At 40.2% G+C, this 27123-nt stretch overlaps 1 protein-coding gene across 4 annotated transcripts in view; it reads right to left on the bottom strand.

Moving 5' to 3' along the window:
• The window catches only part of UVRAG (UV radiation resistance associated), a 149400-nt gene that overhangs the window by 17174 nt on the left and 105103 nt on the right, over positions 1 to 27123 (bottom strand). For all 4 annotated transcript variants that reach the window (XM_074955215.1, XM_074955207.1, XM_074955233.1 and 1 more), the window contains 2 exons: positions 26442 to 26520; positions 11479 to 11570 (listed from right to left, as the gene is read on the bottom strand). In XM_074955215.1, the coding sequence (XP_074811316.1) occupies positions 11479 to 11570; positions 26442 to 26520 (171 nt within the window). The remainder of the gene's footprint in view (positions 1 to 11478; positions 11571 to 26441; positions 26521 to 27123) is intronic.

The following is a 27123-nucleotide window of genomic DNA, read 5'->3' as shown; positions in this document are numbered from 1 at the left end:
TCTAAAGCAGTTTGACTTTCAGATGAAAGGCATCATAAGTGCCAAATACATATATATTTAAAAAGTAGTCAAAATAGTAACACACACTCGACTTATAAAACCAATTAAAACGCAAAGACAAATCATTGAATTTCAAGAACATTTCAACATCATTTTGTTGTATAAAGGTTAAACTTGTTTTAAATGAGCAAGATTGGTATAAGTATTCATTTTAAAACAGAACAATTCAATTTTGCTTTTTACTTAGAGTACCCCTCAGGCTAGCAGCACTAGTATTAGTTATCCTTTACATCACTGCAGCACATCTACACTAAGAGTTCGCACAGGTGGTGCAACTAGCTCTAATCTGTGCACAAAAAACCTCAGTGCAGACAAACCCCAAGGATCTCAACCTTGAAAGAGTAATTCATGACTGAAGTTCTCAATACAGAGTTGATGGCAATGGACTCAGAAAACAATGGTTACTCACCTTCTTGTAAGTGTTGTTCTTTTGAGATGGGTTGTTCACATCCATTCCAATCAGGTGTGCGCACGCTGCGTGCATGGTGGTCGGAAACTTTTCCCCTTAGCAGCTCCTGTCGGGAGCCCTCTGGAGTGGCACCCTCATGGCGCTCAATATATGACCCTGCCAACCCAACCCCACTTTGGTTCCTTCTTGCCGGCTACTCCGACAGAGGGTATTGGAATGGATGTGAACACCACATCTCGAAGAACAACACAGTTACAAGAAGGTAACAGTCTTTTCTTCTTCGAGTGATTGTTCATGTCGATTCCAACTGAGTAACTCCCAAGCTTTCCTACAGGGGTGGGGTCGGAGTTAAGGAATCACTGACTGGAGCACTGCTCTACAGAGAGCTGCGTCATCTCTAGCATGCTGGGTGATGGCACAGTGGGTGGCAAATGTATGCACCGAGGACCAGGTCGCCGCTCTGCAGATCTCCTGCATGGGCACCTGGGCCAGGAAAGCTGTGGATGAGGCCTGAGCCCTTGTCGAGTGGGCCGTACCAGCCAGGGCTGGGACCTTGGCAAGGTCATAGCTGGTACGGATGCAGTCTGTAATCCAGGAAGAGATGCGTTGTGAGGAGACCGGAAGCCCTTTCATCTGGTCTGCCACCGCTACAAACAGCTGGTTTCACTTCCTGAAAGGCTTCGTGCACTCAAATGTAGAATGCTAGCACTCTCCGCACATCTAATGAGTGAAACCTCTACTTCTGTACATTGGCATGTGGCTTGGGATAGGAAACTGGTAGAAAACTGTCCTGGCTGAGGTGGAATTGGGATACCACCTTGGGCAGGAAAGCTGGGTGTGGTCTTAGCTGTACCTTATCCTTGTGGAAGACAGAGTGGGGGGGGTTGGGGGTTAGTGCTTTTAACTCTGACATCCTCCTGGCCGATGTGATAGCAACCAGAAAGAGATACAGAAGGGAACATATAGCCAGTGGCTCGAATGGGGCTACCATTAGTCTAGCTAGGACCAGGTTGTGACAGGGGAACACCCTGCACCCCCATCTTCATCCTTGTAAAATGATTGGATTCTACACAATGCAAAGTTTGTCATGTTGGGCGTCATGATGCACTGAGCATTGTTGTTACATTAGTGTTATAGTAATGTTATAGGTCATATCATCATGTATGTAGTTATGAGGCTGAAAATGTATCCTCATGGCTTAAAATAAGCCCAGGCAAAAACTCCCCAAGAGCAGAGAGGCAGTTCACACCTGATCTGGGCAGGTATGGGACAAACCCAGCCCAGTCTCACAGGAACGAAGAACACTTGCCTAGGCACAGCAACAAAAGGATCTGTTGGACTCTCGAGTGAGTCACCCCCAGTTTGGGACTGCGATGAGGTAATGCTTACCTGACTCTGAAGGGGGGGGGGCAAAGCCAAGAGGGAGGAAAGAACATGATCAAAGGGAGAAACATTTGCCATGCTCTCTCTTCCACCTCCATCTACAGACACCACACCAAGCGACTGAAGTGCTGATCAAAGGGGAGAGCCTGGCTGAAGAGCAACCAGCTAGCCTGTGGTGAGAAGCATCTAAGTTTGTAAGGACATTGATAGTGTTAAGATCAACTTAGACTGCATTTTGCTTTTACTTCATTTGTCCAAATCCAACTTGTTATGCTTTGACTTATAATCACTTAAAATCTATCTTTATAATGTTAATAAGTTAATAAATTTGTTTGCTTATTCTACCTGAAGCAGTGCGTTTGGTTTGAAGCATGTCAGAGACTCCCCTTGGGGCAACAAGCCTGGTACATATCAATTTCTTTGTTAAATTGATGAATTGATATAAGCTTGCAGCGTCTTGCGGGCATAACTCAACACTGCAAGACAGAAGTTCCTAGGGTTGTGTTTGGGACAGGAGATATTGGCTAGTGTCATTCGGTTGCAGAATCCAAGGACCAGCTTACATGCCAGAGGCTGTGCGTGAACAGCCCAGGAGTGGGGGTTCTCACAGCAGAACAGGGTACGGCTGGCTCCCAGAGTCAAGGATTGGAGTGACCTAGAAGATCACTGGTTCAGATACCACCAGAGGGGAACACCACACAGGTTGAGGTCCCAAGTTGGTACTGGTGGGCGGGACTGTGGGTGTAGCTGTTCCATGCCCTTAAGGAAACTGCCAAACCTATGGTGGGCCAAGACTGAACACCCCAACTCTCCCGGTTGGAACACAGATGGCCACGAGGTGTACCCTGATGGATGATCGAGCCAGGCCTTGCCGCTTCAGGTGCTGTAGACAGTCCAGGATGAATGGTATAGATGCCTGAAGTAGGGATATGTGACTGCGATTGCACCAGTACGAGAACCTTTTCCATTTGGCCAGGTAGGTGGCGCTGGTGGAAGGTTTCCTGTTCCCAAGTAGCACCTCCCTCACTCATTCCATGCATTGGAGCTCCCTTGCATTTAACCATGAAGCTTCCAGGCCTTCAGATGGAGGTCTGGGTGAAGCAGGAGGCCGTGGTCCTGTGTAATCAGATCAGGGAGGAGCGGCAGCACGATCGGGGCGCCCACTGACAGCTCCAGAAGCGTGGTGTACCAATGTTGGCGTGGCCACACAGGAGCCAGCAGAATTACCTCTGCCCTGTCCCTGCGGATCTTGAGGAGAACCTTGTGGACGAGTGGTATCGGAGGGAAGGCATACAGTAGTCTGTTCCCCCAGTGCTTCGTGAACGCGTCCAAGATAGATCCCAGACTGTGCTTTTGGAAGAAAAAAAAAAATGTAGGACACTTCTTGTTGCTCCTGGTGGTGAACAGGTCTACCTGGGGAAACCCCCACCTTTGGAAGATGGAATGTATGACCTCCATCCAGATGGACCACTCGTGACTGCGGAATGACCTTGTGAGGTGGTCTACAAGCTCGTTGTGTGCTCCCAGGAGATAAGATTCCTCCAGGTGAATGGAGTGGGCTATACAACGGTGCCAGTCTGGTGAGGAAGAGGGCCTCATTGCAGGTTTGCCTCTAGATGGCACCCGTCTAGGCGGTGCTGGAGGCTTCTCTCTAACAGCAAGAGGCTGAGGTGCAGTACTTTCTATCAGCTCTTTTGCAGCCTCAAAAGTATCTGAGGTGGAGGGGGGTTCTGACTCCTCCACCAAGCAGTGCCACATCAGAGTCGCTGAGTGCCAGACTCAGTGTCAACTGGGTCACCGGAGTTGATGGCACGAGATCTCGTTGTTTGGAAGTTGAGTCCTTCTTCTGAGGCAGCAAAGTCTCCCTGGATGGTCTCGCTCTCTGAGGAGAGCGCCCTCTGTCAGCCGCCTTTGGCATTTATGGGGCACCAGGGATGTTGACCGGTGCCAGGGTGCTGTGGTGCCGGGGATCTTCAGTACTGAGGGTCTCTAACACCAGAGTCCTTCCTCTTCTGGTTCGCAGACTGATGCCAGGACGCTCTGAACCGAGCTCAGGCCCAGGACTTGTTGGTCGGGTGCTGCTGGACGGGGTGCAGGTTCTATTAATAGCTGCTTCAAACGGAAGTCACGTTCCTTCCTAGTACTGGATTTGAAAGCCTTACAGATCTTACAGCGCTCCGACTGATGCACCTCCCCCTAGACACCTCAAGCACAAGTCGTGAGGGTGGCTATTAGGCATAGGCTTCTTGCATACACCACAAGATTTAAATCCTTGGGCTTGAGGCATGCCCCAGAGCCCAAGGCGGGGTGAGGGGAGAACAACCCACTCACCAAGACTACCCTAACTACTGAACAATAAACTAACTACAAAACAAAAAAATGTGTAGAACTAAGTAATAGTTAAGGGAACACTTGCAAGCAAGCAAAATGCAATTCCAATGCCGCCATGGATAGTAAGAAGGAACTGAAGGGGGGGTCGGGTCGGCAGGGACATATATTGAGCACCAGGAGGGCGCCACTCCAAGAGGCTCCCTGGCCAACCCGACAGGAGCTGCTAAGGGAAAAAGTTTCTGACTGCACACAGTGCACGCACAACTGATTGGAATCAACGTGATCACTCAAAAAAGAATTAATTTACAAATGAATTAGCTGAACTGATATGTCGCCTTAAAAGTGGCATTTTAAAAATGAACCTGATCCATACTAAAATTCAATTCTTTTTTAGTTGTGATTTTTTTCCCCACTGGTCCTGGGCCTTCTTTCCATAGGAAAGAACTGGAAAGAGCACTAAAGAGGAGTCATTGATGCCACATTATCAGAAAAACACTGCCATTAATGCAGGTCACTATTGCATCAGTTAACCGTTGTGTAAATTCAACCAAAAGAATAAAGATCCTTGAAAAATGATCCTATTAAAAGACAAACTGTAAAATCAACATGAATACTGAAGAAGTTTATAAGAATAAGTTTGTGGTATAGATGAAAGTCTAAAATTCAGTAAGACTTGTAACTAAGAAAACCAAGAAAGACCATCTCAGCTGCTCCCAATCTCACGTTGAGAGTTGAGAGACACCTGGAAAAGCCTTGACAGTTACCCTATGTCTGTTGCATAGGGTATGTCTATCAAGTCAGCCTATCGAGTGACTTACCAGCAATAGCCTGCAAATCTCCATTTTAACAGCTGGTGTTGTATGTGGGCTTTATATCAAGAGCTAGATATTTTCCAAACACACACTGGGTATTTGCCGTCATGTGACTAATTGCACAACAGCAAGTGCTTGACTTTGAAAATCTAGTCCATAATTTCCCCCTTGAGCTATGCTTTCTGAAAAGAATCATTTCCATTTATTTTATAAGGAAGTACTAAGAAGTATTGTTTAGAATCATTAGCCCTAAAAAAGAATGACTATGCACGCAAGTCTTAGAGGTGAGAAGGAAATGAGGCACAGATATTCACTGGGGTAATTTGATACCCCCCGAGAACCATGCCTAACATTCATACATGTTTTGAAATATCACCTAGCCAAAAAATGTATTTTGTCTTGCTAATGACCGTACATCACTAAGGAAATACCTGCCTGTGTAAAGACAATGTCCCTAAAGGATAATGAAGGTTTCCACAACTAGTACTTCAAAAGCCTACTATGTATAAAAAGGGGGAAAAGGGTATCTAGTACTATGTCTATACGAGTAAATTTACTCCTGTTTAATAGTCCCAAACACATTACCTCATCTCTGCTCAGCTAAGATTGAAAATTTTGATCCTGTATACACTATTACTAAATGGATTCAAACCTTACAGAAATCATGCCAGACCCCTCTCTCTTTCCACAGGTCTAGTGTGCCCAGTGGTAGACAAGCGTGGATCATGTTAGCACTGACATAACAGAGATACATACTATATAAATAACCAAGATATGTTTTCCTCCTTTCTGTGACTTGTTAGGAGGTCAGAGCTAGCAAATGGAGAAAGCTTTAGGCTGTGAGCCAATTTCACAGCTGATCTAACACTGCTGAAATCAATTGAGTTACACCAGGGATTAATTTGGACCTGAAAGATGCTAAAGTAGAATTTCAATATTCTGTAGATTGTTTAGTACCACCATAGAAATGCTTTTGATTGCATTAATCTAGATGCTTATTCCCATCTATGAAGTTTATTATGACTTTTCTATTTCTGTATTTTTCTTCCCTATTGCCAACATTCTCTTTCAACCCTAACTAAAATTACATTTGGAGACTAATCTGGGTCCGTTACTGATAAGTGTTTTCGAAGAATTAACGAAGTATAATACTCTGGTCAGTTGAGGGAGACAAAGAGGTTGGTAATGATCTAATCACTGGCCTAGAAGAGACTGATCTTTCTTTCTACAAAATGGCATATCAGGGCTGCCAGGGGGCCATTGTGGGCAGAGAGAACTAATGACTTACAAGGTATCAGGTGCTTGGTTTTTTTTTTTTTTTTTTTTTTTTTTTTAAAAGGTTCTGGTTGCTATATTGCCTATTTTATTCTGGAAGGCTCCTGAAATGTAACTGAGATCAAGATACACCATAAGGCTGAGAAACGAGAAGAATCTGTATACCTAAGTACCAAAATAGCCTCTCCACTACCAGAACCAGCTTTCAGACTCAAGCCTCTCACCATCCGTCTCCCTCATCCCCATATTCCACCTGTAGTTTGACTCTTAACACAACATCTCATGCCTTTTTTTTTTTTTTTAAAACACCAGTGTAGACAGTGGACTAGACTGTTCTTTACTTCCACTAGGGTTTTTACTATTGTTATTCAATTGATGTGGAAGGTGCTCAGATACTACAGTGATGGGCAGCAACACAGATCTCCTGATACATCCAGGTTATTAAAATCAAAAGAAAATCAATATATCAGTAAGCGGTACCACTTTACATCCAATGCAAAGAAAAAAGGATGCTTTTAAATAGCACCTGCTCTGAATGGTCTGTTTAGAGCCATGCAATAGACCCAGAAATGTTAAGAAGGTTATGACAATCACAGTGCTAATGGGTTAGTGTTCCTATGAAAACACTGGCTTCCTTTAGAAAAGACTGGAATGAAGAACTCATATATACACTACTAGTTTTACTTTGCTGAAATGGAAACTTTCAGAGTAAGGTAACTTTTGTTGGGTTCACTGGAGCAGTAAAGGAGCCTGCATTTAATCAACTCAGAGCACCACCATGTGTCCCTACAGCAAAAGAAAAGTCAGAGAGGGTAAGAAGTGATTTATGAAAGTGACAATGCATGGAAAAACCTGCTTAATGTAAGAGGCTTGTATAACATACGTACTTTATACTCCTGATGCCTCTGTACGATCTTTAAATCGACCGAGAAAAGTAATTAAATTAATACAACATGGCCGACCACTTAGCAACATGAACTATGTGGAGCACAATTCACCGGCTCTCCATGGACTGCGCTGGCTTCTGATTTGCTTTATAATTCTGTTCAAGGTGGTGATCAATCTAAAGCCATATCATTTGGGTCTCTGGTTCTTTAAAGTATACCTCTCTCTTCTTAGACAGTAAGAACATAAGAGTGGCCATACTGGGTCAGACCAAAGGTCCATCTAGCCCAGTATCCTGTCTTCCGACAGCGGCCAATGCCAAGTGCCCCAGAGGGAATGAACAGAACAGGTAATCGCGTGATCCATCCCCTGTCGCGCATTCCCAGCTTCTGGCAAACAGACGGTAGGGACATCATCCCTGCCCATCCTGCCTAATAGCCATTGATGGACCTAGCCTCAATGAATTTATCTAGTTTATTTTTTTTTAAAACCCTGTTATGGTCTTGACCGTCACATCCCCTGGCAAGGAGTTCCATAGGTTGACTGTGCATTGCCTGACAAAGTAAAGAAGTTACAAAGTACATAAACAAATTTTAAATTCCTGTGGAGATTTTATTATCCACCTACTTTCTTCTTCTTCGCCTTCTCCCATCAGTCAGGGTCATCAGCTCTTGTTAGTCTCCTAGCACACTTGTCAAATGTGTCTTCAAAGACAACAACCTTCATCATGTCGAACCACCTTTTTCTAGGTCTTCCTTGTGTTCTTTGGCCCATGATTACTAGCTCTTTACTATAGCCAACATATCCCACATTTCATCATTTCACATGACCCAGACATCATAAGAATGGCCATATTGGGTCAGACCAATGGTCTATCTAGCCTAGGAACCTGTCTTCCAACAGTGGCCAGTGCCAGATGCTTCAGAGGGAATGAACAGAACAGAGCAATCACTGAGTGATCCATCTAGTTGTCCAGCCCGAGCTTCTGAACCATCTAGTCAGAGGCTGAGACAAACCCAGAGCAAAGGGTTGCACTCCTGACCATCCTGCCTAATAGCCATCTCAGGTGATACTCCCTCAGCTTTTCCATAATAGGGGTTACTTGCATCATGGCTCATACCAGTTCATTGCATAGTCTATCAGCTCTAGTCTTACCCAGTATCCATCTATGCATTCTCATTTTGGCAGTGTGAAGTAGTAGTTCTCTCTATTCCCCACTGGTTGGCATTCTGACCCTTACGTCATGACTGGTCTAATCATGATCATACACATTTTGGTCTTTAATTTATTTGGTATATTCTTATGGCAGAAAATTCCCATCAACTCTCTCCATTTATGTTAAGTGCTCTTTCTCTGGCTCCTAAACCTGCATCCACATTCCCATCACTACTCAACACTGAAGCAAGATATTTAAATTGTTGCACAGACTATCCCATAAACCATCTTGTTTTACTGGATTCTCATTGCCTCCTCAACGAAGCATGACATGTATTCCATCTTTTGCCAGTTGATTCATAAGCCAGCTTCTTCAATTATACCCTGTGATGCTGTTTAAGAAAGGTGACCATTTATATCATTGTTAGGCATAAGGCAGGCTCTGTCCCGAGGCAGAAATGTAACAGCCTGCCTGCCTATATTCTTTCATTGCAACGAAGCAAGCAGCTGTTTGCCAGGGTTGGAAATGCAATCAGCCAGTGCTATCCCTTAAATTGCCTGGAGGCTCATTTTATAGCTGATAACAGGACTTGGATTGAAACAAAATTCAGTGAGTTTTTGCTTGAGAGAGGATACGGTATGGAAGAATAAGTGTCTGCTCTGTGAATTCCTACAAAACTGTTTCAATGTTTGAAATAAAACACTTCTTGATGTGAAAAAAACATTGTTAATGGTGCTATTGATAGTTAATTGATCTCATTCTCTGAGGCAGAAATGTAGCAGCCTGCCTACATAGTAACATTGTTAATGTTCCTATTATTAGTTAACTGTTCCCATTCTCAGTCAATTCCCCCAGGAGCATAAAAACCTGTAAAAGTTTTAAGGCTTCTTTACATTACCAGAGTAATGTAGAAGAGCCTTATTATAAATGACAGTAAGGAAATCCTCAGCTAAGAAGATTATGTGCTCTCTCACTTTTTTCCTGTGCCAAAAATGGCGCAATGGGGTTAGATTACAGCTCAGAATTTATTTTACTTACCCATTAAAAATAAAAGACTTTGAGGGCAAATAAAACATTTATCAAGCAGTCAATATAATGTTAGGACAATCACAACTAAGCACTTTCCGAAGTACCTAGCCAAGTCCTTTTGAAGTTACCAAAGGGCAAAGGGATGTTCGTCCTTTTGCACGACATGAACGGCCTTCACATCATGCATCAAAAACAGCTACACCAGCTTCTCGTGCTAGAGAATTCCCTACAAAACTGCATGCGGATAGGGACAAATTGTTTTGCACATTCTGCAATGTTGTTCTCAATCATGACTGACTAATTGTGTTTAATTTTCTATAACACATTTGGAAAAATAAAATATGCAGAATTTTCAAATTTGTGTACAGTTTTTTTTTTTTTTATGTAGAATTTTTATTTTTTTGGAGCAGAATTCTCCGAGGAGTAAACCAGTCACAGAGCCCTCCATGGTTCTAGGTTCTTTTCTAGTTCATAACATGTCTTCAGTGAAAACCATGCTCCATGGAGCCTCTTCCCCTAATTTCTTAGGTCAAGGAGTCCATTACAATCAAACAGGAACGGGTTGAAGGCTGATCCTTGATGCAGACATACCCTCACAGCAAATGACTCCCTGTAGCCACAGCTGCTTCTCACTATTGTTGTGCTACCCTCATGTGTGTCCATGATAGTCTGAACACGTCTCCAGCAGAGAGCATGACTGCAGGCACCACAATAACAATTCTCTAGGAACTCTGTCATAAGTCTGCTCTAAATCCAAAACCACTAAGTGCAATTCCTTGAGTTTCTCCCTATACTTCTCCTACAATATTCAGGTGCAAACACTGCATCCACTGACAACATTCCTGGCATAAACCCAAACTGGTTGTCAGTTCGTCAATGCTCCAGTTCCTCATGAAATCTTTCCTCGATAATTCTTTCCAGCCATTTCCATTGTGCGACTCGTTAACTTGATGGGTCAGTAATTGCTACATTCTTGCACATTTCCTTTACGCTTGAAGGTAGATATCAATGTGCTTTTCCCCTACTCAGGCATTTTTCCAGTTGAGAATGAAGCTGAAAAAGTTAACCACCACTCCCTCACGGACTAATACTTTAATGCCTCAAATGGTGAACTGTCAGGTCTTGCTGCTTTCCCACATTTCATCATCTTTAGCACTTTAGCATCATCTCCACCATGGTAATAGGTCTTATGAGGCTGGTGCTTGCTCATACTTCCCCTCAATGGTTTCTTCGCATTTTATTCACTGAGCAGTTTCTCATAAAAGCATTGCCACATCCTAATGATCCCACCTTCCTACACCAGTACTTTTCCATTTTCATTTTTGACCCACTTCACAGCTCAAGTGCTCTGTGCTTCTTTGCCTAATCTATATATTTATTTTACTCCTTCCTTCTTTAGTAGTCTTGCATATAAGGCTTTAAATGCCTGACCCTTACTTTCCACAACCACTCTTTTTACTATTTTCTTTACCAGCTTGTAGTCTTCGTAACTTTCCACTATTCTTTCGGTCATTACTTAAACCCCTTTTCCTCCTTCATTACTGCCTCCATTACATAGTTGGCACCACCACCACATTTCAATGCCATGAAATTACCCTCCTTTTGCTGGCAACAAGCAGCTTGTGCCCTTTCTGTAACATGTTTGGATATTTCTCCCCAAGCCTAGGTGGTATCATCATGGTCAGTCATTGTCCAATCTCCATGGCACCTCTTCCTTAAATCTCAGACTGACTTCCCTATCCACAAGCCTCCACCACTTTAGCCTTTGTTCCGCAGCTCTTTTGTTTCCCCACTAGCCTTTCACCCAAAAGTCCATTACAAGCAATCTATGCAGCTCCACAATCTTAGCTCCTAGTATCACTTTACAGTCTGACATTTTTTAGATCTCTTCTTCTTGTCAGAAAATAATTGATCTGGAACCTCTTGGCATTGCTCCTGTATGTAATTAAATGTTCCTCCCTCTTTACAATGTATATATTGGCAACAATCAGGCCATGGGGCTCTGGCTGACTAAGATATCCTCACCAGCTTCATTTTTGGTTCCAAAGCCTCATTCTCTGTGACAATCGCCGTAGCCCTCACTGTGTTCTCCCTACTTTTGTATTACTTACGTTAATTGGTGAAACAGAGGCACTTACCATCTGACCATTAGCCCATGCTCCATGAAGTTTTTCAGGTTAGGAAGAGTTTGCCTTAGGTCTGGAGTACCCAATCCATGTTGATATCTAAGCTACAAAGAAAGAATTGTTAGAATTAGTAGGGCCTGCTGAGCACTAGACTGTATTTCAAAGGTGGGAGAATAAAAAGCTGCATAGTAAATTTGCAAATTAGAACTGAAGGATAACCAATCAATTCAAAATGGGGAAAAAAGGGAGAATAATAAATATGCTCTCCTTTAGTTAGGAATATTTTAAATGTAAACTGAATCCCCACAATAATGGGTTAGAAAACCCCTCGATGACTTGGATAAAATAATCAGTTCATCTGATCATTAATCCTTGTTACATACTCGAACTACTTTGTTTCCTGCATACAGCATGAATGTGCTCTCCTTATAAAATAGGCTGATAAAACATGGGCTGGGGCTTATATTTCAGTAGTGCATTCCTACATTCGTAGCTTTAAAAAAGCAGATAGTTTGAGAATACCCATGTGTAAACAATGAAAATAATTCTATGCTAAATAGTATGAGATATAATTTTGGTATAGCGTATTAGAAATTACCCCAGCATCAACAGTTTTTGATAATTAACCCTGTAGGTAATTCCCCCACACGTGCCACTTAAATGACTCCTTGTGATCTATTTATAATCAACAAAATTAGGTAAGGCTATATTGTGTCTATTTCACTGCAGACGCACTACCTACTAGTTCTGTCAAACTTGACATCACAAATAGAGATACAACGTAGTTTAAAATAATAAAAAAGGGGGAAAGTGTGTTTCCTGACAGCTCACCTAAAGATTACTTGATCAAAGTATAACTCACGTGTGTGTCAACTGATCAAAGAGGCTCACACGATTACGTGCACTGTTTCTTATCAAATTGTGAAATGCTTCAATCCTCTCTCTGATAAATGAGAAACTGAAGCATAGACTTAATTTAGCTAGCATAATGTCAGTGACTAGAAAATACTAACTATCCACTTGGAAAATTATTAGTCGTCCTGAAACTAAAACTCAGGGCCTTTTAAGATTAGTGCCTTTGGATTATGACAGACCATTAGGGTGTTAATCAAGTTTGCATTTGTAGAAGCTACCTTCAGTTATACAAATTAAGTTGAGTAGTTCATTTGTTAACACACACTCAACTGTTGACAGTGGGGAATTGGGGGGGAGGGAAGGGGAGTCTGAGAGGCTGCAAGAATATTTTAGACAATGAACTCTGAGTGGACAATGCTGGGTAAATCTAAATATGTAACCTACATGCCATAATCCAATTAAACTACTACCTGGGTATCTGGTCTTGAACAGCCTCTATCAGAAGAAAAAATCTGTCACTTCATAACACACTAAATGCCTTATTACACAATAGATACAATATTTTTAAAATTACACTGTTAAGTAATTGTGCTTATTAAACTGTTAAACACTACTCTGCATAGCATTTTGCTATAGCAGTTTCCTAGAAGTTCACACCCAATATTTGTTCCTACATTCTAAACCTTCAGGGAGGCTTCTGGAGTCAAATTTATCCTCCTGCCCTGGATTATGCTAGGAAAGACATCCCTAAAATTAAACTTTTAGAACACAATCTGTTGGAATAAGCCAGTCTCAGTTTGATAAATGATGTTTACATTTAATGAACATTGCCATAAGTGGGATTCAAAGTCATATTAAAAAAACCCCCTGCATTGCTGAGAAATAACTGCTTTGCACCTGCACATAGGCACTGATTCAGTAAGGTATTTAAGCATGCAAGTAAGCCTCACTAAAGTCAAAGACATTCTTCACATATTTAAAGTTACACACCTGCTTAAATATCTTGTTGAACTGTGGCGTAAATGAATATACCTTGGGAAACCATGGAGATTGAGTATGCTCAAATCACCAAATAATTCTTATTTGATAGTTTTCTTTTTTTAAAATACAATTTTTGTTCTTAAAAAAAAATCTTGGCACTGAGAATTATTTCTATTGTCATCTGCGCTTAAGAAGGAAAAAATTGCTTTGGAAAAAATAAATTCCAAATACTGGATTGCGTGACAGGAGGCCACTTAATGCGGAGTTTATTATTTCCATATGGACATGAAATTATATACTATGGTGGGCTGTGACGCATACCTTCCACTCCAGTGACAGAACCTGGATTAAAACAACCATACAATGTAAATTACCAAATGATCCACACTCTCCTGGTAGGATTACACTGGATTTGGCTAAACAAAGAACTAGCTTGGAGCAAAGGAAAACATTAAACTAAAAAAAAATGCTAATGACATTACATTTGGACCTTACTATCACAGCCAAATGTTTGCAAAATACCCAAATTTTTAAGTCACTCTTAAATTCTAAGGTTTCATGACATAAAAAGGACAGGATTAAGGGATTTTTTCCCTTTAAGGCAGGCATGCACCCATTTTGAATAGTCAGGATCAGAAGACTGTAGATAAGAAAGACTCTCCAAAATTAAATATGGACAACAGCACTCTAACTCAATTTTATATCAGGTTAATTCATAAATGCCACGGAACAGTCTTCCAGTTGGGCCCATGTTAAAAATTTGGCCTTTTCTTAGGCAGATATGCTGTACTGCAAACTCCATGCGGGATTAATATCTGCCATACTACATTACAGAGCCTTAGCAAGTCATCTGATGGAGCAAATTTCATTATTTCTAGTGTAGTTCAATATGTAGATTCTTTTACCCTTAGATATTTATGGTCAATATTGCAGAAGATTAACTGAAGTTACATCTGGCAAGTGTCACTATACTTGTGGACTTTCAATCCTACTTAAATTTCTTTAGTTAGGAATACCATCAGAAGTATAGCTTGCATAATTGCTTTTACCATCTTGCAGAAGGTATGCAATGACCACATGGCTGCTTTGAAATTATGGTATCTATTAGAATCATGTTATTTCTTTGTATCTACATATATAACTTCTGTCAGTGGTTTAGGAGTATTAAAAATATAAATTAATATGTGACCTATAGGAATAACTATAGGAATCATTTGCTGATTTTTTAAAACCAATTTGAACTTGTGGCACCCTATACATTGTAACAAAATTTGACACAGTCAGCTCTTTATCTTCAGGAAGTGGTACACTGCTTGAAATAAGCATGCAGCTAGAACAAGTCTTCCTTTCTAGTCCATCTGAAAAATTCATGGTCTTTGAAATGTGTTAAGGTAAATATGAAGTATAGCTGTTAAATATTATTTTGGCTACTTTAGGTTTTGTGATAACTCAAGCATTAACTCCTGTCAAGAATTCTTCTAGATGTCATTAGTTATTTAAAAAGTTGGCCTCAGTGAAGGATTCAGTGCGTCCTTTTACATTCCAAGATATACCAGAACAATTTTTTCGTCTTTTATATATCTCCCTTCCTGTAGATTTCCTCTTGCAGTTTTTACAACCTCATAATTTGCATGTGGCCCAGTATGCAAACAGGCCTACATTGTGAGGCATACACAAATGGCCAGACGGGGATAGGGGTCTTTCCTCCTGCCTGAATGGAACATTTCCAAGGAATGTCACCTTCTGGTGACCTGCCCTAACTCCAACACCTAATTTTCAGTATAGATACGTAACTATTTAAATGCAAGAACAAAGGACATACAAGAGGGAATAAAAAGGAAAAAATCTAACAAACATCTTAGATTTCGGTATACTACAGCAAGAAGTATTGGGAATAAATGGGAAGAACTAGAGATGGTCTGAAATAAAACAGGATGCAATTCAATAAAGGACTAATGCACAGTACCACACTTAGGAAGGAATAATCAACTGCATAAATACAAAATGGGAAATTACACTGTGCTAGGTACTACGTGTACACAGTGAAACCTAGGTACACAGTGAAACAGCCCCTTCCACTATCCGTCAAATCCTTCCTTAAAACTCCCCTTTACAGTGAGGCCCTAAACAAAACACAAAACAGGCAGTTACTGAGACCACTGCCTGTCACGGTGATCAATACTGTCCCATTGTTTCCTTGTACTTCCCTGTCCCTTAGGCCAATCTGTTGCCTTATACTTAGATTGTAAACTCTCTGGAGCAAGGACTATCTTTGTTCTGTTTATGCAATGGGTAGCACAATGGGCCCTGGTCTATGACTGGGTTACCTAGATAATACTGCAATGCAAACAAATAATCTAAATAGACAAAACAAAGGGCCGATAGGGGAACAGGCAAGGAGATTAATTTACTTGCCCAAGGTCACAAAGTAGGTCAGTGGTAGAACTCATTCCACTTCAATGCCCAATCCACCAATCATACCTCCTCCCCATTGTTTTTAACTACTAAAATATATATTAACTCTTTAAGGTACCAGCAGAGTCATTCCCTGAACCAAGAAAGTACATTTAGGAGAGAACTGGGATTTGTACAGAACCTTTCAATTCCAGAGTATTCCAAAGTTATCTAACTCTGGCAAGTAACTAACTCTGGTTAACAAGTGTAAATTGTAAATTTATGAAAATTAGAAGTTTTTGCCATTTTATTTTCTAATTATTTTGCTTTCTCTTCACTTCCTCAAATTGCATCAGTTGTTTTTGGCCCAGTGATGTTTAAACATCTCAGCACTAGATGACAGAGTTCCAACAAAATAATCTTGAGGAAATAAGGAAAAAATACATTAGTTGTATAGGCAGAAAATCAGTACAGGGCAAATTGAAGTCTCAGGGGAAAAAAACAGACTACTAAACAAGATAGTCTAACTTTACAAAATATTTTCATCCCAGAGCATCTTTGCAGACAGGAGGAGCAATATTGCAACACCATTTTGTTCCTGTCCATGGCTTGTTCCTCCATTAAGCCCAGTCTGGTCATGTCCCTGCATACGATGTTCTGCCATTTGGGTACAAATGACCTTGGTTGTGTTTGCATCTTCTCTTGCACTTTATCGTGCTTGTCTTCTGCAGTGTCCCCACCGTCATAACCTTTGCAATAGTACCCTAATTTCACATCGCATTATCCTTAGTCTTAAAATCATTCCATTTTACACCTTCCATCTTTTGAAGAGCTCATTTATACTGTCTCTAGCTTTCAGATGTCTGTTCCTTTTAGTGCAGCTACTTCTAGACTACTGAGTAATACTGTTGGAACACTAGTGTGATTAATTTTCATTTTGGTATCAAACAATGTTTTTAATCAGTCCACAATTTTGTCAATTTCTGTGCAGCTCTTGTGGCTAAGGCACATCTCCTTTTAACCTTAGCTTTGATGGCACCATTAACACTGATCAAGATTTCAAAGTATACAACAGATTCTACTTGTTCTACACTGCTGCTGCATTTCAACATTATCTATTGGCCCTTTTCCAAGATGCAACCACTTCATCTTCTTGGCATTTCACTATTCATCCAAGTTGGCTACACCAATTTTCTAAGGTAGCAAAGAGTATCATTAATTCAGCCATATCTACCAGTTGTACTATGTTATCTACATAAGCAAAGCCATGCTCTCCAACTTGTCTAATATTTTTAATGTCCAGTTTAAGAACATGATGAAAAGCAATGATGATTCCATGTCCCTTGTCTTACACCAAACTGACCTGACCAGTCACTTAAATTTTCCACCAATTCTTATGGCACTGAAGGGGTCTTTATACAAAGCTTTTATAATTGCAATTATCTTACCCGGATGACAACTCTTTAGAACTCTGATGGGTAAATGGTTTACCTGAGTACAACAGCAAGACAGTAAATCTGACTCATTGCAGGCTTACACTTCTATAATCATCCACTACATATTACATAGTTTTCCTCTTTTATATTCTGAATTTACTTTACTTTGTATTAGCTTATGTAAAGACTCAATCTTGGCATTTCTGTTTCTTTATGGAGACCTTCTGTGGATTCCAAGACTGGCTGGCTACAAGAATTAGATTTTTGAACTGTCCTCGCTACTTCTGGGAAATATGTTGTTGCCACACTTGAAAGAATAGCTTGTATTATACGAAGGACACTGCCACTTTTGAAAAACAGGTACACAGAATGAATGACAATTTAAGTGCACAGGAAGCTGAGACAGTTTCAACATAGAACATTAGAATGATAAACACTGGGATGATTAATAGGATATTATAGAAAATATTAATTAAGTTCAGCAAGAAGTATGTAGTGGCTGGGTTAGTACATACTTAGCTGAGAGTTCAGTTGATTGCTGCCACTCTGTTTTATCTGTTCGTTGTTTCTTGAAAAAAATTTATTTATTGTTTTAGGTCCCCCTGCAGTATACTCATTTGTTCTCTTTATTCTAGGATGTGGAAACATTTTTCCAAACACAGACAGGACAGCTAGATTCACATTACCACATGGCTTAAATTTCTTAAAGCCACAATTTAGACTGAAAGCTTGCAGCTTTTTTTCCTAATCTGTAAGAAGAGTAGACATTTTTAGATATTAAACAAATGTCAGAGTTAAAGTTTAACAATCAATTAATATATGCAGCACTTTCCCCTATAACAGTATTTATCTCGATTTTAAAGAGCGTTCATTCTCTGGGCATGTTAATGTAAGTATTAATAGACTTATACCAGTAATTGCAACTGCATAGCTCAACTGTAGTTCTCAACTATGTTCAGATAAATGATTATCTGAATCTCTTGTTGGTATACACGAATTGCAGAAAATAAACATGTTCCACAAATTTAAAAATGTGAACGCTGAGAAAGAGAGGCAGAAAATGTTCTCTGAATGAATTCTACAGAGTTGGTAAGAAGCCAGCCATTTATAAGGGTTTCCGATATAATAAATACTGGGATACCAAAAAATAAAATAAAATAAAATAAAATAAAAAAAATAAAAAAATAAAAATGGCAGCGTTAGGTGTTTTACAAGATCCCGGATCTCTTTTCTTAGTATGAAAGAGTGTTGGTCACGATTTGGATGACTAAGCAACGCAATAATCAAAATAGAAAGTGTTGTTATAACGCCTGCTGCTATATAAACAACCTTGGGGAATCAGTGAAATTATGCCTGTTGCTATATAAACAATCCTCTGTGTTTATATCTTTTGTGGGGAAATTATAAAACTTCAGATTATTTGCTCACGAGCATGTTGCCTGCCTATATTTTATTAAAGAGAGACAAGGTGAGTGAGGTAATATCTTTTATTGGACCAACTTCTGCTGGTAAAAAGTTTTCAAGCTACAGAGAGATCTTCAAGTCTGTTTTGAGGAAAAATACAAGTTTGAGTAAAAAAACCCACCATGAAAACCCATCCCTGGTATGGTTTTAGAAAGGACATAACCAGAAAGACAAGAGCTGAATGAAGAGTTGTGGAAACAAATCAAGGATTGCCTCCATTTCTGTGGCAGTTCCTTGAACACTGAATAAACTACATGTACGTAAAACCATTTCCCCTCTTTATAAAAAAACTTGTTAGCTTGGATCTTAAGGTGACAGCCCTACCTCCCCATATCAATTGGATTTGACTACTATGAATCTCTGAAAGCCATCTTGAAATGCAGGTTTTTGATCTGCAATTTAGTTGTGAATTTAGAGCTCATAAAACAGGCACTTGATTGACAGCCCTGGAGACTAAAGCCCTCCATTGATCCAAAGAGCAAGGTACGCTAGTACCAACACTAGCGCAGGATGCCTCATACTGAGCTGCTGGCGTTCTTACCGCTGACCTGGAACAACCAACCAAAAGCGTTCCATCAGAACTCTGAAAGGACAGTAATGCATACGGCATACAACAATCAAAGCAGCAAAGTTTGATACTGTTTTACTCACAGAACAGTTCACTGCTATAATTGACCTAATTCAGTTTCTCTAACAATGAAGCTTGGATTCTTTGTTTTCTTTAGAATGCACTGATAGCCTGTGAAAGGTGCCCAGTTGTCAGCTCTAGAAACTGACGTTTTTAAAGTGTACAGAAAGGGAAATAGATACTGCAAATTTCCCCATATTGCCTCACCTGGTATGTAACAAATAGAGGCCAAGAGATAGCTGAATAACTGGTCTCTTCACTGAGATTGATAGGGTTCGAATTGGGGACAACTGTGGCTGGTGGTTTCTGTATCTCCTCCTCCTATTTAGAATTCAGTTCATGGTCCATCTGAATGTCAGGGGAGATCAATGTATAAAATTGATCTGACTGAGAAACCAAACTACAATATCCTTACTGGTATATTTGGACGAACTGAGATCCCCTTTTGCTTTGTTTGACTTTGCTTCAAATTTTGGATAACCCTTCAATGTGTGCTTTACAATTTTATTTCACTGCTTTTGTACAGTCTATGTGGATGCAGCTTAAGTGACCAATAACCTTTTAAACTGTTTTTCTTGGTATCCTTTTTACCTAAGAGGTTATGATTTTACTATTCACTTGTAGCAGCAATAAAAATTTTTTGGGGGGAAAAAGTACTCTGCATAGAAAGGGGAAAGTTTGGCTTTATCTTCCAAGAACAGCAAAACTACACTAATCTATTGACTATAATCCACAAACATAATTGATGGTTGTTCCCCATCTTTCAATCTTTAACACTAGAGCACTGCGGAAGTCTCATATTACTAAGCATTTACATTTTGTAAAAATAATTAAAAGTACATTTTCTGATCCATTATGATAAGTCAGCAAATTAAAACCACAATTGTCAAAGTAACTGAACAAAGCTGATAGTGATGCACCACCCTCGATTGCTTGCTTAATCTCTAATTTGTAAATTTCAGTGATCTGCAACAGTTTCCCAGATAGTAACAGAACTATGGTTCTATAATTCTTAAAACTGAAATTGAGAAAAGCTGATATTTAATACTGGATTTTACTTTCACTGCAATTTTGTTTAGTGGAGACTGCCCATAGGTATTAAGTAAATAAAGTTATGAGAAATAAGAGTATGTGTTTGCATGCATGCACAACACACTGTATACTTAATCATTTAGATGAGCCAAAAATTGCATTTCCTCTTGGACCCACAGACTTAGATACTAGTGAAATCTTCCACGAAAGTAAACACAATACCCCTCCAGAGAGGTAGCCTATATTAGTGTCCACAGTTTGAATTTATTTGGTATCCTAATAAGGACATGGGAAACAATTGTGAATGAAAGACTGGGAGGAAAAGGCCACTTATGTAAGTGAAGTATTCCTATAAACCTTGCTGGTTAGTAGATTTCTTATAAAAAAGAGTGATGAAGTACAGAGTCAGGGGCCTCACGGAGGTGTCTCATAGGCCATGATTATTTTTCACAGCATAAATTTAAAAAAGCAATTAGATAGTGCAGTTACCAGCTTAAAAAAATGCCAAAAAACCCAAAATGCACAGAATTTAACTGAAGCTATTTTTTTATTGTTATCCCACAGTTTTGCTTACGTTATAACTTCAAAGTTGATGCCTTAGTACTTTTTAAACTCCTCAGTATCCTGAAGTTATTTTACTGGATTCCAAGACATGGGCACATTCATTTCCTATGATCTCATTCATTGTGAACTTTTACATTATAGTAACCATTACATCAAGGATTGAAAGAGGGTCAAAAGCCCAAGGAGAAACGTTAAGTCATTACAAGTTAAACAAGATTTTTGTTTGGATACATAATCTAATTTCCTTTACGTGATCAGCTTTACATTAATAATTTAACACTGAAAAAGGAAATTTTGGAGAACATGACCACCACCAAACATCACCCTCTTTACAATTTTGTGCTAAGCTAAACCACAGGCCTCTTTCACTTGCTTTTTTTTGCTAACTACTATAGATTATAAGTCATTGCTTGGTTCAACATGTTGATCCACAAGTGGCAGTGTGCAAACACTTCTACCCACTTTACACATGCTTCTACTCACTCTTCCCACATTTATCAATTACCAAAGAAATTTGTGTTTAAACAAATATTTGTCAATGTATAAACTATAATGGATAATGTCCCCTTGGTTGATATTCAATTAATTTGTATTTGATGGTCCAATATAAATAAAGTTTGTTATTTCAGTAACTACTGCATGATCGCAGGTTCTAGTTATTTAGCTCATTTTCTTCCAAGTACAATGGGAACTGTCATGCTGAATAAGAACAGCAATATTGGGTCAGAGCAATGATCCATCTCACCCATTTGCCTGTCTTCCGATCATGGTCAGTGCCAGATGCTACAGAGGAAATGAACAGAACAGGGTCATTTATCACGTGATCCATCCCATCGACTCCCAGCTTCTGGCACTCAGAGATTTAGGGACACCCAGAGCATGATCCCTGACCAACTTGGCTAGTAACCATTGATGGACCTATCCTCCATGAACAATTCTTTTTTGAACTCAGCTATATTTTTGGCCTTCACAGCATCCCCTAGCAACAGGTTCTACGGGTTGACTGTGCACTGCCTGAAGAAATACTTCCTTATGGTTGTTTCAAACCTGCTGCCTATTAATTTCACTAGATGACCCCCTGGTTCTTGTGTTGTGAAGTGGTAAACACTTCCTTAATCATTTTCTCTCCACCATTTATGATTTTATAGACCTCTATCATATCCCCCCTTACTCACCTAAGGCAGAGGGTGCTTCAGAGCAGAGTCCAGTATGGAAGAAAGTACAGGAAAGCCAAACAGTATCAGAAGCGGAGTAGTGAGTTATAGCTTAGTGTTTGGTGAATGTATGTATAGACACCAAAGTAGAGACTTGGCAGATTTTAATAATGGGCACTTTCTTCAGGAAGCCATAGAAGTGGCAATGGAACTTGTGGAATGAGTGTTGTCCTATCCAGATAGAAGACCCTCAGAGCAGACAACAGACTGAAGGGGAGCACTTGGTATTGAAAGTGGTCCTGCCTGACAGTGAAACTTAAATCATTTGTGGGATGGGTGGATAGCAATATGAAAACACACATCTTTAAGGTCAAGGGCTGAAAAACAATCCTCTTGCTCTAGTAACAGAATCACCACTTCGCACAGGTATCGAGTAGTCTCGAGTCTAGGATGGGTCTTCAACTTCCACTCTTTTGGTACCAGAAAGTACCTTGAATAAAAGCCCTTCCCTCTGTGTTGCCTGGAGACTGGTTCTATAGCTCCCAAATGTAAGAGATCGTATATCTTGACGAAGCAAGCTCTCATGAGAGGGGTCCCTGAAGAGGGAATTCATTGGTGGAAATGTAGTAAAAGGGATGGTGTATCCTGTGGAGATGTACAAAACCCAATTACCTGTACTGATAGACTTCCAGGCACGTGTGAAGTGGCGAGGACAGTGGCCCAAGGGGGAAAGACTGGTGACTCTGCGCAGCTGAAGAAGATAAAGATAGCAATTTGAGCCCTTGACGGACCTGTCAAAATTGCTGCTTGGAGATAGACAAGTGAGAGGCAGGAGGCTGAGAACTGGATGGTTTCCTTCTCTGGAATCTCTGCCTCTTTTGGTGTGGTTCATACAACCTCTGAAAGGTAAGGAATTGAGAGCAGGGCGAGATTTCTGGGCCACCTGGGATTGTTGATCTTTCTCTTGTAGGTGTGTATGTAAATACCAAGAGAATATAAGGTAGCTCTTGAGTCCTTAAAAGTTAGCACAGACAAGTCTCTGCTATCTGCGAACAACTTAGATCCATCAGATGGAAGATCCTCTACTGTATTCTGGACCTTTTTGGGAATCCAGAGAATTAGAGCAAGGATGCTCTTCTCATCACTACAGCTGCAGCAATTGATTGGGTGGCAGTATAAGTGGCATCAAGGGATGCTTGCAGGGCTGTTCTGGCAACTAGATGGCTCTCTGCAATAACTGCCTGGAACTGTTCTTTGTGCTCTGTTGGTAGGTGGTCGACAAAAAAATTCAGCTTAGTATAATTGATGTGATTGTACTTTGCCATTAACGCCTGACAGAATCACCAATTAAGCCATAAGGAGGCAGAGAAATAAGATTTCCTCCCCAGTAATTCTAGACACTTATGGAGTTTTTTTCCCATGGTGAGATGTGGTTTTAGTGTGGTGCTGCCTTCCACGTTCATGAGCTGGGTCAACTACCAAGGAGTTAGGTAAGGGATGGGAAAATAAAACCCACGTCCTTTTCCAGGATGTAATACTTATCTGCTTTTTTGCATGGAGGCAGAGTAGATGCTGGGGTGTGCCAGATCTTTGCTGGGTCCAGAAAAGCTTTAACAACAGGCAAAGCTATGCAGGACGATGAGGGTGAATGCAGGATATTGATCAGCTTATGATGAGGCTCTTTCATCTCCTCAAGAGGAATCTACAAGGAGTCTGCAACTCTCTGGACCAGATCCTGAATATGTTTAAAATCATCTGCCAGGGATGGAGAAGGCAGCATCATATATAGAGTAAAGGCTATATTTGGTTGGTAACCAGCATTAATTTGCAACTAATGAGAATCAGCCTCTCCTTACGTAAACAAAGTTAAAAAATACAAATACAAATCAACTTTAAAATCAATTATTTAAATAAAGGTTTTCTGCTTGCTATTTTAAATCACAATTTACACTGATTTAAATCAAAGTCAATTTAAAATCACCAATCTACCCTGGACATTACTGCAATTCTTACTTTACTAGGTTAGCCAATGGTCTGCATTTGATAATTTAATAATTACAACTTGATAAAGTAATAATCACATTCTACATAACTATTTCAGGGAACTGGCAGTGAGCATAAAATAAGCACACTGGATCAGACCAAAGGTCCATCTAGCCCAGTATCCTGTCTTCCAACAGTGGCCAGTGCCAGATGCTTCAAAGGAAATGTACAGAACAGAGCAACTGAGTAATCCATCCCATCATCCAGTCCCAGCATCTGCAGTCAAGTTTAGGGACACCCAGGTCACGGGGTTGTGTCCCTGACCATACTGGACAATTTCTACTTCTTAAACCCGACTTGTAGGATCACTATAATCAGGGGCAAAGGGAGCTAGACATTTCTGGGCTTCCTAACGGCAACTATCACAGAAGGGGAAGGAACTGCTCTGTGTGCTTAGACTTTGTATTTTACAAATAAAAGGGAAAAATTCTGGGCCCAAAACAGATGAAAGCTATTCTATACGTACAGAATTAAAAACATGGTTTTGAACGGGGACCGACACAAAGCATGTTTTCCAAATAATGCTTTACAAAACTAATACTGATTTACTTCTAAATTCCACCTGAATTCTCCTGAGTACACGATACGGTTTTCATTCTTATTGCCCTGTTTTACAAAATACCAGTTAATCTTTAGAGAAGCTTTGATTTCAATAACTTTATGTATTATGGACCAGATCTCCTCCTCACATACACAGAAACCTGGTGGAAGGAGTTACAAAGGCAGGAACACTTGAGGGGAACCTTGCACAATTTTCTTAAGCAGAAGAGGCTGGGTGTAATGCAAATTTGGCAGGGGGCTAGGATTTCCACTCTCACAGATCAGTAAAACCCACATGGAAGTGAGCCTTCTCAGACTTTGAGAGCAGAGCTCTTTCCACAACACTCCACTGGCTATGCCACCCTGGCTCATGCAGCTTCACATAGCAGTCATGGAAAGTTAAAGATCTGAACAGTATTAACTCTTGATGGAAAACTGGTTGGCCGACAGGAGTGCTGCTGTGGAATGTGGCCAGCTCCTTGCTCCCATTCAGATCCTACTGCCAACCCCAGGTTATTGGTGTTGCAAGAAGGAGACAGAGGCAGCATTCTCGTTTCCCAGTTCCCCACTGACAAGTGTCAGTCCACCCACATCAGGTCCCTTCTGCATACACAAGATCCTCTGTTTTTCCAAGTGAACTAAACCTACCTTTGAATAACTTTCAGGTATCTTAAGAGTTTGTAAAGCCCACTTGAATTTGACAGTCCCCAACTCCCCCCCCCCAAAAAGCAGTACTTAAAAAGGGACAAACGTAGGATTCTTTCCTTTATGTTTTAATGGTCAAGGGTAAACCTACTATGTATATACCAAGTGCTTTAGTTTTCCGGAAAAAAAAAAAAAAAAAAGAGAGAGTGTTCTACCCGCTCTTATGATGAAAAGTTCTATTGCATATACAGACATACAGCCAAGTTATGTCTTCACTGACTTTTCTTTAGCTGTTTCACACACCAGTTATTTCATCAACCTCAACAGAAGAGACCTGTAACTCTAGGAACAGGAAACACTTTGAAATGAGACCTCCGTTCACATTCACAGAGATTTATGAAGAAGAGTCATTGGGAGTACTGGAAGACTGAACAGGACTACTATTTTAGTGGACCACAAACTTCTTCATTTAAGTGCAGGTACGACAATAGTACTTTCATAAATCAAAATTTATACAGGTTATTTAGGAAGCAAAATATATTAAATAAAATTTACATAGCAAAAAAACCAAAGGGTAAGAAACCAGTACAAGGACATGACTTCTTAATGAGTTTAAATTATTTAACAGATTAGCATAGGTATTAGCAACAGATATTAACACAGATTAGGATAAAACACTATCAAGAAGCGGGGAGAGAGAAAACTGGTTAGGGTTGTAATGCGGGAAAAGCTCAAGAGTGAAAAATAAAGTTAAGGATAGGAATAAGGTAAATAGATCTTCTGGAGCACACATGGTCTCTTCTCAGACTAATAATGTAAACATTTTTACAGTTTTTGTAGGACCACATCAAGAGTACAGTGTTCAGTTAAAGGTTGCATGATTTGAAAAAACAGATAACTTGTGAGCCTTTTTTGGGCTTCGCACTATCGTCAGTATACAAAACAGGTGTAATATAATCAAATCAATGGGTTTTTTGCTTAGCATTTAAGGGCCATATACAGCACCATATAAGTGGGGACTTGCACAGTTCAAGGGCCAGAGTCCATGGATGCTCATTATGTCCAGCTGCATCGAACTGACGATGGGCCTCTTGCAGCAGCTCATGTTAGATGCAAAAAACGCTTGGCAAAAGTGAGATGCACTCATTTAATACACGCCACTGTGCAGACATCACATGGTAGAATGTCTCTCTAGGAATTTACCACGTCTTTCTGTAACAAATCTCAAAATTTACCAACCTGTGCTATATTTTTGTTGAGAAGATAAACTCCATAATCAAACTGAAGTCTCTCTCCTCCCTTTGGATACAGTGGAAACCTGATGAGGAAGGGTCAGAAGAAAGTCAGATTTACAAAGTACATATTCAATATTTTACCTTTAAAATTAGTCTGATTTAAGCAGAACCATTTGCTGAGATACCAGCAAGAACACTTCTGAGTGCAAGTAAATCCATAGCCTTGCTTGTGCAGACTTCCAGTCCCAATGAATCTGCACAATTTGCACACCAACTGCTCACCAATCCCGCTTACGCTTCATGCACTTTCTTCCATGAGATATTCTATATCTGGAAACCCTTCCTTGGCTTGGGCTGCAATGTCTCTATTGTCTCCTTTTTCAAGTCCCCCCTGGGAGCAAATGTCTTCTAAATAAGACCTTGAGGGTAGAGCTTTGGAACACCTAGTGCAATAGTGACTCTATATAGAGCCCACAACTATCATATTTCAAGGGGTTATTTCTGTTGTACAGTATGTAATAAGGGAAGCATATTCTGTATGATCTCTAAATGTATACTGAGATTTAGGTAATGGGAAAGTACATTGCACGCAGGAATACTTTTGTATTAGAATCATCATGGGTAGTTGCTGGTTCTCAGCTGCTGCTTGTTATAAGGACCATCATTTTAGCCCCAATGTAACTGAA

This window comes from Natator depressus, chromosome 1 (assembly GCF_965152275.1).
Source record: "Natator depressus isolate rNatDep1 chromosome 1, rNatDep2.hap1, whole genome shotgun sequence".
NCBI lineage: Eukaryota > Metazoa > Chordata > Testudines > Cheloniidae > Natator > Natator depressus.
This window is presented reverse-complemented; position numbering and strand designations above follow the sequence as displayed.